General features: G+C 48.5%; 1 protein-coding gene across 1 annotated transcript in view; it reads right to left on the reverse strand.

Moving 5' to 3' along the window:
- Positions 1-3,634: 3,634 nt before the first annotated feature.
- GLG1 (golgi glycoprotein 1) overlaps positions 3,635-14,444 on the reverse strand; it is a 122,119-nt gene continuing 111,309 nt past the window's right edge. The window contains exons 20-26 of the mRNA XM_006063316.4: positions 14,134-14,257; positions 13,153-13,295; positions 12,874-12,975; positions 11,877-11,984; positions 10,421-10,541; positions 9,707-9,813; positions 3,635-8,538 (exon numbers count right to left, since the gene is read on the reverse strand). Coding sequence (XP_006063378.4) covers positions 8,371-8,538; positions 9,707-9,813; positions 10,421-10,541; positions 11,877-11,984; positions 12,874-12,975; positions 13,153-13,295; positions 14,134-14,257 — 873 coding nt within the window. The 3' untranslated portion in view covers positions 3,635-8,370. The remainder of the gene's footprint in view (positions 8,539-9,706; positions 9,814-10,420; positions 10,542-11,876; positions 11,985-12,873; positions 12,976-13,152; positions 13,296-14,133; positions 14,258-14,444) is intronic.

A 14,444-nucleotide genomic window follows, 5' to 3' on the forward strand; every position in this document is an offset into this window, starting at 1 on the left:
ATCTGGTCCCATCACTTCATGGCAAATAGATGGGGAAACAGTGGAAACAGTGTCAGACTTTATTTTTCTGGGCTCCAAAATCACTGCAGATGGTGACTGCAGCCATGAAATTAAAAGACCCTTGCTCCTTGGAAGAAAAGTTATGACCAACCTAGATAGCATATTGAAAACCAGAAACATCACTTTGTCAACAAAGATCTGTCTAGTCAAGGCTATGGTTTTTCCAGTAGTCATGTATGGATGTGAGAGTTGGACTATAAAGAAAGCTGAGCTCCGAAGAATTGATGCTTTTGAACTGTGGTGTTGGAGAAGACTCTTGAGAGTCCCTTGGACTGCAAGGAGATCCAACCAATCCATCCTAAAGGAAATCAGTCCTGAATATTCATTAGGACTGATGCTGTAGCTGAAACTCCAATACTTTGGCCACCTGATGCGAAGAGCTGACTCATTTGAAAAGACCCTGATGCTGGGAAAGATTGAGGGCAGGAGAAGGGGACGACAGAGGATGAGATGGTTGGATGGCATCACTGACTCAATGGACGTGGGTTTGGGTGGACTCCGGGAGTTGGTGATGGACAGGGAGGCCTGGCGTGCTGTGGTTCATGGGGTTGCAGAGTCGGACATGATTGAGCGACTGAACTGAACTGATGGGGGTGCTAAAGCCCTCCCACCCCATGGGACTGTTTCCCAAGTGAGACCATGAGTTAGTGGAACTGGGAGTGGGCTCTGAGCCTCTGAAGGGGCCTGCTCTGCTCAGTCTGGGACAGCTGCTGCCCAAGAAGTGGGGACCTGGCTACTGAGCAACAGTGGGAGCGTCAGAAGGCCCCACTCAGATTCCCAGAGGAAACACCAAGCCTTCAGGAGTCTAGGAGGCTTGAGCGAGGGCCAGCTTCTCCCGGGGAAGGCCATTTCAGGAAGCTCCTCCCATCCATTAGGCAGCCTGACCACCCACAGCGCTTACCCAGAAACCACAGTGCAGGGAAAGGCAGACCCAGGTTCTAATCCCAACTCCAACTCTGCCTCTGGCTGGCTGCATGATCCTGGGCGAGAAAGTTATTCTGCTCTGAGACCCAGTTTCTTCATCTATAAAATAGGGCATATATTTAAAAGTCATTTCCATTGGTTTGTACAAACAACATTCATATATTTTTAAATTTGAAATTTTTAAACTTATTTTTAACTTAAAATTCATCTAATTAAAATTAATATATGATTTATTTAAATCCTTACTTATATTCAAGTACATATTTACCTTTTAGAACACTTCTTATTCTTCCACGTAGGATTCCTTTCGTGCAAGTCTCATACTGATAAATTCTCTCAGCTTTTGTTTATCTGACAACATCTTTATTTTAAAGGTTATTTTCATTAGGTTAAAAAAATTCTACGTTTGAAGTTTTTCTTTTCACTGTCTTCCGATTTCCATCGTTTATGAAGTCAGTCATCAATCTTAGTGTAACACAATACAAAGGTCAGAAAAAAATTTTTTTTCATGTTCAAGGCGTCTTTATTGGTTGCTTCAAACTATTACAAAGTAAGAACTGCTGTTGGGCCCCTGGTCTCAGTAGTAGAGAAACAGCCTCAAAACCCTAGAGACCCAATTCTCCAAAAAGTTTCTCTCAAGAGTGTGTGTTGGGTAACTTTTTTTCCCCTGGTGCAGGATTACACACTGCGCTTAGTTATTAAGTCTCTCCTTAGTCTCCTTTAGTTTGGAGCAGTTCCCTAGTCTTTTGTGACTGAGTGAAGGGCAGTAATTTTGTAGAACATGGCTTGGTACGGGTTTGTCCAGTGTTTCCTCACGACAGATTCAGGCTCTGCACTTTTGACAAGACGACCGCAGAAAGGATGTTGTGTTCTCAGTACATTGTATCAGGAGGCACGAAATGTCCATCTGTTCCATTCTCCTTGCCGTTAAGGTGGATCTCATGGTTTAGCTGCATTTTTCCACTCTAAATTACTGTTTTCTCTCTGTATTTAACAAGTAATTTGAGAAGACACTGCTGTGCTACAGGTCGTTTTGGGCAACGGAGATGGGAACCAGGACCAAGGTCAGACGTGCCCAATGGAGGTCTGTCGGGTTGGGCAGACTCTTGGGGTCAGGCCAGTGGCTTCTGCCCAGAGCTGGATGAGGGCTGTCTTACTTGGTCACACAGGTCCCAAAGCCTGTGTGCCTGGTCAGAGAAAGAGCCCACGGCAGGGGTGCTCATTTGGCTGCTAATCAGCTGTTTGAGAAGTCGCCTCCCCACCTCTGGCCTCACTTTTTCATCCAGGTGAGAGAGCTGGATGGTCTAAGCTTTCCTTTCTGGCTAAGACCCTTTTGTTCTTAGCTCCTTTTGAGAACAGAAGCTAAACGCCTCTGAAGATTGAAGTTGGCCAAGGAGCTTTTACCTGAAAAATCACACACAAAACATGTGGGCGCTGCACGTGCTCAGCCGCATCCAACTCTCTGCGACCCTCTGGATCGCAGCCCGCCAGGTTCCTCCATCCATGGGATTCTCCAGGCAAGAATACCAGAGCGTGTTGCCATTCCCTGCTCCAGAGGATCTTCCCAACCCAGGGATTGAACCCATGTTTCCTATGTCTCCTGCATTGGCAGGCAGGTTCTTTATCACTGAGCCACCTGGGAAGTTCTAATTCATTCAAAGACTGCTAAGGTGTCAGCCGGGCAGCGTAACCCATTCATTGCTGCGGAGTCCCCTAGGGGGCTGAGGGCAGCCGGGCTGGGGGAGCCACTTCTCCCTTGTGGGGATACTGGTGACGAGGAGCCTAAACCCACAGCTCAGTCCCCCACTTACACAAAACAGGGTGGCCCCTCCAGGACACTTGTTCAGGGCTGATGGCTGCCCAGAGACCCCTAGACAGAGGAACAGTACCGCTGGAGCTCAAAATGCCTCTACAACCCCTCTCCTTTCTTCTACTCTTCACCCTCTCCCCCTCCACTCTGCACCCAGGCCCACTATCTCCTAAACGACAGTTGCTGAAAATGGATTTGAGGAGTCCCGAGAAGAAACCCTGGGTTCCAGGTTACCCACCTTTTGAACTTAATGACCCATTTCATTATTCGAATACTGGTATGGCCATTACTACTTCAAGAAATCTTTGCTATCTGCAATTCAACACCCAGATGCAAATGAGCTTTGCTGAGAGCAGAGGAGGTAGAAGACAAGATGTGGGAAGGGTGTCGTGAGGTAACTAAGCTCAGGACTGGAATGGGGAGACAAGCACTGACTAAACGTGGACGTAGCAGCACCCGGAAAACGAACGTGGCCCACTTCTGGGCCTGAACGGGAAGGCAGCCATCAGACACCAGGTGCCATCATGTGCTGCAGCTACAGGAAGGTCCAGACATGTTCCCCGAGAAGCCGCCTCATGACATGGCTTAAGCACATCAGCAGAATGAGTAATTCTGGACACACGAGACTAAGGGTCAGAAAACCCTAGATCTGGCTTCCAGCTCTCCTATAAAAGGCCTATGGTCCTACTCTGCTTGACCTAATTAACCAAGAACAAGGGCGTTCGAACAGTAAGTTTCCGAGCATCAGTGGCAAGTTCACAGCCAGCGCTCACCGCTCTGGAGACTTATACGAGCATAGCAGGTGTTTGAGGAGGGTCCTCCCAGTCACCACAGAGAAGATTTAACAAGTAAAAACCTGCAAACTCTTTATTAAATTCTCCCATTTCATCTGTACAGAAAAAAAAAATGCACATTATGTTCAGAATCTCGGTAACATCTCAAAATTACACAGCATGAACATGTAAAAACAAGGAACTGCCAGTATTTTATACATAGAAAGAAAAACCATTTACAAAAGAGGCTTGTTAATTTTACTTTTCTTTTTTTCCTTCTTAAAAAAAAAAACAAAACCCACCAGTTAAAGGCCTAAGATCTCACACAGCATTTGCTGGACAGTCTGTCTTCCAGCCTGGATTGACCCGGAAACACTGCGTGGGGAGGACGTTCAGTAAGCCTCGGGCTGCCAGCTCTCCTGTCACTCACTCTGGCCAGGGAACCTGCTCAAACCATCAAGTGTGTGCGGCACAGGGCCCGCTGGGCTCTGGGGTCCAGGTGTCAAATCAGTGTTGGGGGAAGGCAAAACAGAATATAGAGGCACTGTCTGAGTTCCCTCCTTGCCCAGGGAGACTCCTCCGCCGCACGGCTGCCCATACCCCTACACGTGCGCTGTGGCGGGTCTTGGGAAGGAGGACGGGGAGGAGACCACTGCCAGGATCCTGTCACCACCAGCCCGAGCAGACAGTCCCACCTCTGTGCTCCAGGTGACCAACAGCCCCTGGGTCTCCTCGGTGATCTCACTAGATGGCGTGGAGGGGCCCATCACTCTGAATCAGTCTGGGTTTGCTAATGACTTATCTTTTGTCTGAGGTCTGGGCATGAAGGGGGATTGGGCCTCGAACTCGACTGCCCTGCCTGACATGTGACACTGGTCCTGGGGGAGAAGAGGACCAAGCGGAGTTTAGCTGGAGAGATGGCCAAGCAAAGATGAGACAGAAACTTACCAACCAGAACATCAGCTCCAGCCCCTGGTCCTGGAACTGAAGACCAGTGGGGGAGCGGTGATTGAGGAGTGGCGTGTCCCCAAAGACACAGGGAAACTCGGGGCACTGGAATGCTGCATTTTATAAAACTACTTAGGTGCTGTCCAAATGGTGAGAGTAAATAATAGGAGTTCTGAGATTTTTCAAATTCCTAAGAATTGGAAATACAAGTAAACACACCAAAATGCACGATTCAAAAAACCCTATTCTTTTTATTCTATGGCCCAAATTTAGTTTGAACGAGTCAGGCTATGTTGGATGGCTTCTAAGGGTCCCTACTACAGGTTCCTTCCCTGTACGTGCTTGCGTGGAATAAGCAATATGCGGAGAACGCTTACTTTTTGGTGGGGGAGGGAAAGAAATGGGAAAAGCAAAAGCTTTTTTCCTCAGAGGAACTTAAGACCAGCTGAGAAAGGAGGTCCCACAAAGCAACCGATCCTTCCCCGGGTGACTCAAACCAGTGGGGATCTTTGGGACAGACAGTGGTCCCACAAGCCTGGAGGTGGTGCACACAGGAGTGAATCTTCTCCTGGGAAGGGGGAGGGAAGTCAGCACCCTGTCTGATGAAATGTAAATGGAGACTACAAGTCTTCGCTACTAGTTTCTCCTGTTACCTGACCTCAGGAAATGGGAACAGATGAAATCTGATGGCAAATTTCCTGTCACATCTTCTAGGAAAGCAGAGTCTCCCTCCCTCTCCAGCATCCCTGAGAAGAGTGCGTGCAGGATGTGAGAGTCAAGGGCCGCAGTGAACACCAGTCAACACCTGCTCACTCAATCCTAGAATTCCCCTTGCCTCTTAAGGATGCACTGGCTCAGAACAAGCTGATGGGGTCTACAGAACTGGGCCTGTGGGTGGTACCAGAGTGTCGGGGAACGCTAAGGAGGGGGGCTTTCCTGCTGGAGTGAACCCAGGCCTGTCTTGGAGCATCTCACTAGCAGACTTCTCTTGGGACAGCAGCGATAGCAGAGGAAGGCCAGGGACGCGCAGGGCAAGACCTCACTCCACAGCCGCCTTGTATGTGAGAAGCTCCATGAGGGGGAGCAGTCAGCCTCATTCTGCACATTCTGCTCAGATTTCTGATTCCCTGCGCTGCAGGGCCGCCAGCCCAGAGAACTGACCTCCCGGCTCCTCTGGACTGCTATGGAGATACTCGGTCGGCATCTCTGAGACGCGAGTGAGTGGACAAGGCCTGATGAGTTCCCTGGCTACTGTAATCTTCAGCAAGGGTATGGACCCTTGGTCTTGACCCAAAACCGTACCCGCTGCTGATGTAACTGTTCCTGGATGGGCTAGACATCAGGAGATGACAGAGCAAGAGGGCCGTCAGCTCCCCCACTAGGGCCATGGTTTCTTCTTGCCTAGTTCTTGCCTAGCTGATTTACCCAAGAGTGACCTATGAAGCCAGGGACCAGAGGCGGCTCAGAGACTGTTTCTGTCACACCGAATGAGGTACAGAATGGACACAGCTGGGCCATAGTTTCTGATGATGTATGAAATTGCTCAGTCATAGGAAACTACTCCAAGTTGGATGGTGAAATGCTTTCTGGCAACAAGCGATCAAAGATACCGGCAGAGTTATCCCTTCTATCTATCCAGATCATTTCTCAAGGTGACGGATGTTTCAAGAATCAAACTCTTTTTCAAACTTCCAGATCTGCTGCAGACAGTTGAGATCATCTCTCAGTTCAGAAAGAAAAGCATCAAGACACAGTAAGCTGTGGCGATGTTTTACACACGTGGGGAGGGAGACAGCAGAGGAGGAGAATGGAAGCCCCCCTATCAGATGGGAAGTTATTCTGTGCTGTAAAGCACGTCACACGCATCAGTGGGGGCCTGTGTACATGTGACAACCCTGTTCCTCACTCTCAGCACCTGCCCAGAGCAAGGGAGGAGCCCCAGGAGGTGCACCATCCACCAGCTCAGTTTAGTGCAACAGGGGTGGAAGGAGGGGTGGTGCTCCAACTCCAAGAGGTTCAAATGTGATGAGACCCGCAAGACAGCTGCTGAGAATCGGGAAGACCTTAAGAGCAGGACCTGAGGGGACCTGGCAGCTTAGAACCGCCCTTGGTGACTGGTGGTGCCCTAGGCAGGGGGCGTCTGCAGCTGGCGTCTGGAACCCACTGCCTCCAGCAAGAGTAGCAAAAAGGAGAAAGAAAGAAGCAAACCACAGTATTCAAATATATGTCAGTCAGGGTTAGACTAGGAGTCACCTGGACCAGCTGACCCATTTGTCCTGAACACATTCCAGGGAAGACAGAGAGGGGCGGGCCCGCAGCACATGTGGACAGTGGCGAGGTGGCGCGGGGCCAGGCAGGGTGCATGGTCTATGTGGACAGTTTTAGGCACGTGATTTATAATACTCTGTGGACGTCTAACAGGTTAATAAAATATATATTATATAAATATATCTCCTACTGTACACACTGCCCTCTTGTGCAGCCACTGGATTCCGTGCCCCAAACTCAAGCCCAGGTGCCCCAGGCTGAACCGTGACGCTGGCGTGCCTCGCTTTTGATACTCCAAGCCTGTTATCTCTACGCTGGAGGGCTGAGCGATGCTCAGGAATGTTTCCACAAAGCTCAGACTCAGCAAAGACTGATGAATCATCCAAGTACAACATTTAGCCAACGCCTACTACCGTGGGGGGATGCACCCAACGGACAGAAAGGAAAAGAAGAAAGAGCCTCCATCTTTTACTGGAACCATGTTCCACGCCCTCTGCATGAAGAGGTATGAAGGAGCTTGCCTGGGAAGGTGGCCCGGAGCCTGTGGGAAGGTCAGCCTGCCATCCCTCCCTGAGGCCAGGCTGCGTCTGCAGAAGCCACTGTTCCTGACCTGCACTGTTGCCTGAAACATGAACCACAGTGGGCCGATTCTGCCCCCACCCTGCTTCCTGCCCTGGGTCCCCCTGCCGAGTCGCGGGCTCCCCCGGCAGCGGAGGACTCAGGGAGGCACTGCCACCCCGGCAGGGCCAGTCCAAACGCGGAGAGCCCCGTGCAGGTCTGGAAGGCAGGCCCTGGTGCCCAGCCTCTCCTGCAGAGCAGTGGACGGACGAGCTGCTCATACCCCTGGGCCCCGCTCCAACCCACCCGCCCTCAGCCTAGGGGGCCCACTGAGGCGAGCACGGCAGAGCGACACGTGGCCGTGGGTCCTGACCCGCAGTGGCTCTGCTCAGGTAGTGATCGGAAGGCATCACTGTTTCAGCAGAAGAAAACAAGACCCAAAGTGGGCTGGTCAGTCGTTTCCTGCTACTCGGTGAAGTCCGTGGCCCTGATGGGGCCAAAGGTGCTTCTGAGAGGTCAGCCAGACAACCCGGTTACAGCGTGTTGGGTGCTCCTCTCTAACGTCCTGCCTTCCTTTTACACCGCCACACAGAAGAAAGAACCCCATTGCTCAAATCAAGCCTGGAGGAGATGTGTTACTATATACATTTTTTTTTTCCTTTCTTTTAAAAAAATTTTTTTGGTGTTTTTAAAAAAAAAAAAAATTCAGCTGAGTTGCAGGTCAGGTGAGTTGGTTCCGGAAGTATTGGTAGGTCCATCGGGATGAGAGACTTGTCTCTGGACAGGGAAACCCGAGTCTGCCGACAGAGGCGATTCCCAAAGCGGCCGGCTGCTGCACGAGTGGTCAAGGAGGAGGACACCATGGACGCGGGAGGAGTCTGCGGCGGACGAGGCGGTGGGCGCCTGCTGCTGCTCTAACATGAGTGTTGGAGCCGCCGCACAGGAGGGCGAGGTGAGGGGGTGCGCTATACAGGAGGGCTGTACAAACGGGGCGCCAGACAGGGAGTTCCTCTGGGGCTCCAGGCACCTCTACCTGTCCTTGAGCTCTCGTGTCACGCGCTTGGTGATGCGTCCACACATCAGGCCAATCAGGAACAATATGCAGATGCTCCCGCTGATCACAGAGAGGATGTAGTTCTTGGACGGGGAGGTCATCACTTGCATGGCGAGGTCAGAGAAGCCGTCCGCTGGGGCTACCTGGAAAACAAACGGTGGCATCGTCCTCAGAGAGATGTGGGCTGAGCCGATGCTCACTCGAAATTGCCCCCTCGGTTCCTACCGTAACTGGGGTCATTTCTTTAGGGGAGAGAAGAGGGTGAGGGACGAGAAAGTCAAACACAGAGCTACAACTGGTTTTCCTGATCATAGTGCTGTATACAGCTGCCGCACAAGATGAGGAAATGCGGACAAATACAAAGTGGCGGGCTCTCAGAAGCCAGCCCAGCCTTCACCGCCGCCTGTGCGGTAAGGGCCCTCACACAGAGGACCTGACCACGTGCCGACAAAGGGCTCAGCACGTGTCGACCATTCAGTCCTCACACCAGTCCTGGCATACAGATTTCACGACTCCCACATCACAGGTGAAGACCCAGCAGCCCAAGGGGTGGCAAGGGGTCAACTGATTTGCACAAGGACACAGGTCCTTAAATATTTTGATTTATTTTCTTCACACACTGCTGCCTTTTTAAAAACAAAGAGAAAAGCTAAGGTTGTGGTGGATGCTAATTCTGTCTTGACTTGTTTCCACTCACCATCATATCATCAGCATGCTCTCCCCCACCAAAAACAACCTGCAGACATGCTTATGCTGACTGAACAGACTCAAACCAACCTCCTAGCTGTGGACACTGAGAGTCTAACCGGCCTTCAAGTCAGTGCTTTCTCCAGTGGGCCTCTACGGCCGCCTGCTCTGGCAGAATCAGGACCAAACGGCTCCCCAGGTGCGCATGGATCTGTTCTGCTGGGTCTCAGTTTAGCCTGGGTGCCCAAGAGGGTCTGGACCAGAGGCCTGGGCTGCTTCTACACCCGTCCATGTACTGAGAACAGCATGACGGGTCTTCAGATTAAAGTGATCTGAGCACCAGCATGTGCCAACAGAAAACAAGCAGTGGAGTCACTGAGAAGCAGTCCTTAGTGGCTCGGAAGTAGAAACCGATGAGGAAAGAAGAGATCAATTCATGTCTCAGCTGTCCTATCTGGAAATGACGGCTCCAGGCTCACAGAGCCCAGGAGTCCTACAGGTGCAATGAAAGATGTTTTCAAACACAATGATTCAAGACAAGGACAAGGGGGTCAGTGAAGTAACTCAAAGAGACTGGGAAACTCAGGGAAGATGTCACTTCAGGAGATTCTCGAGGTTTGTTACCTTTGCTGCATAACTCCACATTTCAATCCGGTCATTGAGACGTTTTTTGCACTCTGGTTGTAACCTCACCCGCTTGTCCTCCAGGGCCTCCATAAGGCAGGACATTTCTGTGCAAGGAAAGGGGTAAGAAGAATCAGATGTACAGAACAGAGATTTCAGTAAGGCTGGGAAGAAGGGTACCTACCACCAGGGAATTCAGATCCAGAGGCTACCCAAAGTGAAATCCCTTCAAGGACACTTCACCTAAGAGCTCACGTGGAGAAGAATGTCTAAGGATGGCTCTCCGGACTCTCTCTTAAAACCTCTTGATTCTCAGAGGACACACGTGGGTCAGAAAGAGCCATACCCTTGCCCAGGTTCCACGTCACACAGGACCTGACCTCGGAGCCCACTGTGGCCACTGGGGAAGCTGTCAGAGCCGTTCGCTGGGCAAGGCAAGGAAGAGGGCCGTGATGATGGCTTTAACTTTTGCCTCCCTGGTAAGTAACTCAACTTTCTCTTGTCAAATCTTTACCTCTGGTCAGGGCTGTACCACTATACACCTGCAGATCACTCCTAAACTCACTTTTCACAAAGTATCAACCAGGCCCCCAAGGGTGCTGTCTATGGTTGAGCTGCAGCTACAGAACAGAGTTGCTGTAACTGATGTCTCCGCAGGATCTCTGCTCCTCCCGAGACAGCTCAGAAAGGGCTAGAGTGAACACAGCGACTTACGACGCCCTCGGCCAGGGGTGATGGCCGCACAGTGGTGTTTAATGTCCAGGGCACAAGCTGTATGAAGAACCGGGTCCACGAAGATGTCTGCTTTGCTTTCCTTCAGCATGTTTAACACTTCCTAAGGCAGGGAGATCACAGAGAGCACTCTTATAGAGGACACACGGCGAAATCTGTTGTCCGTACATACTTTTCGCACAAACAAGTCAAGAAGGGAAGGTTAAGCCAACAGAGGCTACTCGGAGATTGCTGGCAATGTGGTGAGGGTGCAAAGAACAGAGATTGTTAGCATCCAATTTAATTCAATAAATGTAATTTGGGGCCTGAGTGTACGCAGAGCTGTTTGCTAAGCAAAGCAGGGCAGTATTAAGATCAGAATTGGGTTTTGGCATTCTGGTATACCATATTATTAAATACTAAGTGTTAGTGTTTACACTGACTTAAAGCAGTTCTTTTGTTTCTATAGAACTCTGTAAATGTGAAAACTGAAAATCAGAGTAATAAGCTATATTAAAATTCCAAAACAGAAGAGCACGTTTGTAAAATGTCTCACTTTATCGACATTATTCTCAAAAGGAAAAAAAGACTTGACAGCACCTAACTTCTACTGTGAGAACAATTCTTATCTGAGTTTAAAGATGTTCTGAGCAACAGAAATACAAACATAATAGAACTGAAATCAACTTGGCAGACACTGTTATTAATGATGAAACTGCAGCAGATAGACAGTCCAGAAATACTTTCTTATGTAGAAATTAGTTTGCTCTCAATAGACTGTAAAAGAACAGTAAAAGCAAAGCAAAGCAAAAAAAAAAGTATTGTTCAAAAAGTCCTCCCTGAAGTTAAAGGAAATCATTTGATGAAATGTTTGCAGGAAAATACGTGGATTTAGCATTCAAGCAACTCCTACCATTCTTCAGACCACGTGGAATCAGAAACATTTTTAGCAGATGAAAATATTTGCACGCAATATTCACACTGATTCAACAATATTATTCAAACACTTCCAAAAAGAGAGAAAGCTTTCTAAAAAAGATCAAATATATATTATTTTGCTTATCAATTTCATAAGACAATATATGTTAACTCATATTTTGATGAAATTTTTTATGTGATGTTTCTGAAATGAGCTAGATTTTTAGTTTCATTAACTCTTATGAATGTAGTACCCTTACTGGTATATTGGAATTGACATTTTACTTCAGCATAGCACTTAAACATTGGTCTAGTCATGGAGACGAGACATATTCACAACTAATTAGTAGGCGTTTAAGAATATTTAAGTTACAGGCAATTAAGAGTCAAAAGCCCAATGAGTTTGCTAAGAGGAATGGATAGAATTCCTGGAAGGCAGGTTTTGATTTTACCACTGAGATGCACAGTCTATAGCTTTCAGAGGAAGAAGAGGAAGAGGAGAAGAACGCAAGCGACAGAAAACGGAGACTGACGGAGTCACCTTTTTACAGCCTTCTGTTTTGATTTTGAGCAGGTTGACCTTGAGGCACTCCTCCACCTGGCCGGTCTGCTCCTGGGCTGCGGCTTCCTCGGCGCACAGACTGGCGATCTGCTCGGGACACACAGCACAGGCAGCCCTGCGCGCTGGGCTCCTGGGCCTCTGCATCACGCAGACTTACGATCGCCCACAGACGCGCCCGGGTGCCTCTCTGATGGGTCCCTGGTGGCTTTCACTCCCCTCCCCCCACTCTGTTCTCCTTCACAAGAACTGGCACAGAGCCGAAAAACTCGTCAACACATGTATCTTCATGCTGTCGACCTCCAGGCCTGAGTCAGACTGTCCCAGGCCTGGTCACAAAGACTACTCCCTGATTGCTCAAGAGGAAGGTCAGATAGCCAAGTAAAATCCTAAAAGCAAAGGCTCGACATTCACAGAGCTTCAGGGTAAACCGAGCTGCATAGCTTGGAAACACAAAGGGGTCCTGACACATAGCCTGCAGCACAGATTTAAAATGTAGCCTTCTTTTGGAGAGCTTTATGAGTAAGCTTCTTTGAAATACCTTTAAAACTCATATCCATAAAACTGATGTATGGTGAACAAAGTTCTCAACATGGCCTTTTCCAGCTAGGAAGTCAATTTCCAAGAATAGGCCCTTCATCAGAGGTATTTATTACAGGAGCACTTCCATTTTTCTGGCAAGTGTTGGGTGTGTTTTGGGTTGACCATCAGAATAAGGAGAGGGAAGACCAAATTAGACATAGACAGATATAATAATACTCATGTATCTTTCTCTACAGAAAAATATGGAATCAAAATTGAACAGTGTTGAGGACTAAGGCCAAGTCAAATTCAGTGTTAGAAAGAACCAGGAGCTCAGACAATGGAGAGCCTAAAAGAATCCTGGATTCAGGGCTGAAGGGAAAGAGTAAAGAATTTATCTCCAATAAAACCCTCCTGACCAGCTCTGTTCACAGCAAGTTCTGTACCCAAACCCTACCTCATCCGAGCAGTGGAGCTGGAGCTGAGGGTCGAGTCGGTAATCCAGAGCAGACTCCTGGATGATAATCCGGATCTGGTCTTCACAGTCTGAAGAGAGGCGCTACGTGTGACAAGGGAGAGTACGTCAGCCTATTAGAACATGTCAGCTTTCCACTTGGGCCCTGGCTTGGGGAAGGTGTGAGAAAGGTCTTGGGGAAAGTGGCAGGAAGCTAAGAACTTCCAAAGAAAATGCCGAGGGAACTAGTGGAGGCCTCGTGCAAAGCCCAGGGCAGTTTACCTGGTCTGCATATCTCAGCTTGAGGCAAGAGATGACTTGACCTTCTAACTCTGAATCATCCTTGGCCTTAGTCAGGATCCCATGACAGAATTTAGGGATGTCAGCTTTGCAGGCTTTCCTTAGCACAGGGTTTAAGCGGTAATCTAGAAGAAAGGAATAAGCACGTGATAAAATACTCCACCTGGATTCACAAATGTTTTGAGATCCACTTACCCAAAGGGGACATATTATGTCAATGACCATAAATAAACCATTAATTTTTTTATCCAGTACATGTTTAATGGGCTCCTTCACTACACTGCTTTATTTCATTATTACTTATTTTTGTTTGTTTTATTTACCTCCCTGTGGCTTGGAGGACCTTAGTTCCCTGACCAGGGACTGAACCTGGGCCACAAGAGTGAGAGTGAGGAGCCCTACCACTAGGCTGCCAGGCAACTCCCTCACGACGCTATTTTAAATCCTCAACATAGTGTGGTGCAAGGGCAGACGTGGAGAATCCTTCTCCCCAGCAGCTCTGCAGGGCCTATTGAGACCAACATTCTAAGCAGGCCTCACAAAAAGCAGTCCTCACATGCAGACATCAGTACCCTTCCCCATAATATATATATTCAAAAACGCTGAATATCCAACTCAATTTGACGATTAAGTTACAAGGTCTTGCAACTTCGAGATTAAATGTCTCTGTTCTGAAACAGATCACCCATGCATTCTCCTGCCACGTGCATCAAGTTTTATTCAACCTCCAGACTTTTTCAAAGAACTCTAGCCCTAATTCGTTTTGGATGCCCTGTAACGGCAAGTTCCCCATGACTCTGTGTTCCTCTGGATACTCTTCAGGGAAGAAGTCATTTTGCTTATTACATCCAGACTCTTAACAGTCACAAGCACCAAAGCACCTTTAGTTTAATTAGGCAAGTATATGCCCACTCAGCTCCTCTGAAGCTCTACTCTGTGGGACTAGGAAAGCCAAGATGGTACCTGTGTTCTGGGTGATCTGGCGCTTGGTTATCATCTGTTTGCATTTGGGATCCATCAATTCACTGTTTTTATTTTGCTTCAAACACTGCAACATAGTTTTGGAATCTGCTTCTGGACAGAATCTCTGTAAAAAAACAAAGTTTTATAAAAGTAGTTAATTGCCAAATGCGGCAGTTAACACCATATTTATCACTCTTACATCTTCTAGGAGCTTATGACAGAACCTAAAGGTATCACTTGGGACAAGAGAAACAGCAAGCCTGAATAAGCACCCAGCCTTCAGATCCCTTTTATCCATTCTCTACTATACT

The sequence above is a fragment of the Bubalus bubalis genome, chromosome 18 (assembly GCF_019923935.1).
Source record: "Bubalus bubalis isolate 160015118507 breed Murrah chromosome 18, NDDB_SH_1, whole genome shotgun sequence".
Taxonomy (NCBI): Eukaryota; Metazoa; Chordata; class Mammalia; order Artiodactyla; family Bovidae; genus Bubalus; species Bubalus bubalis.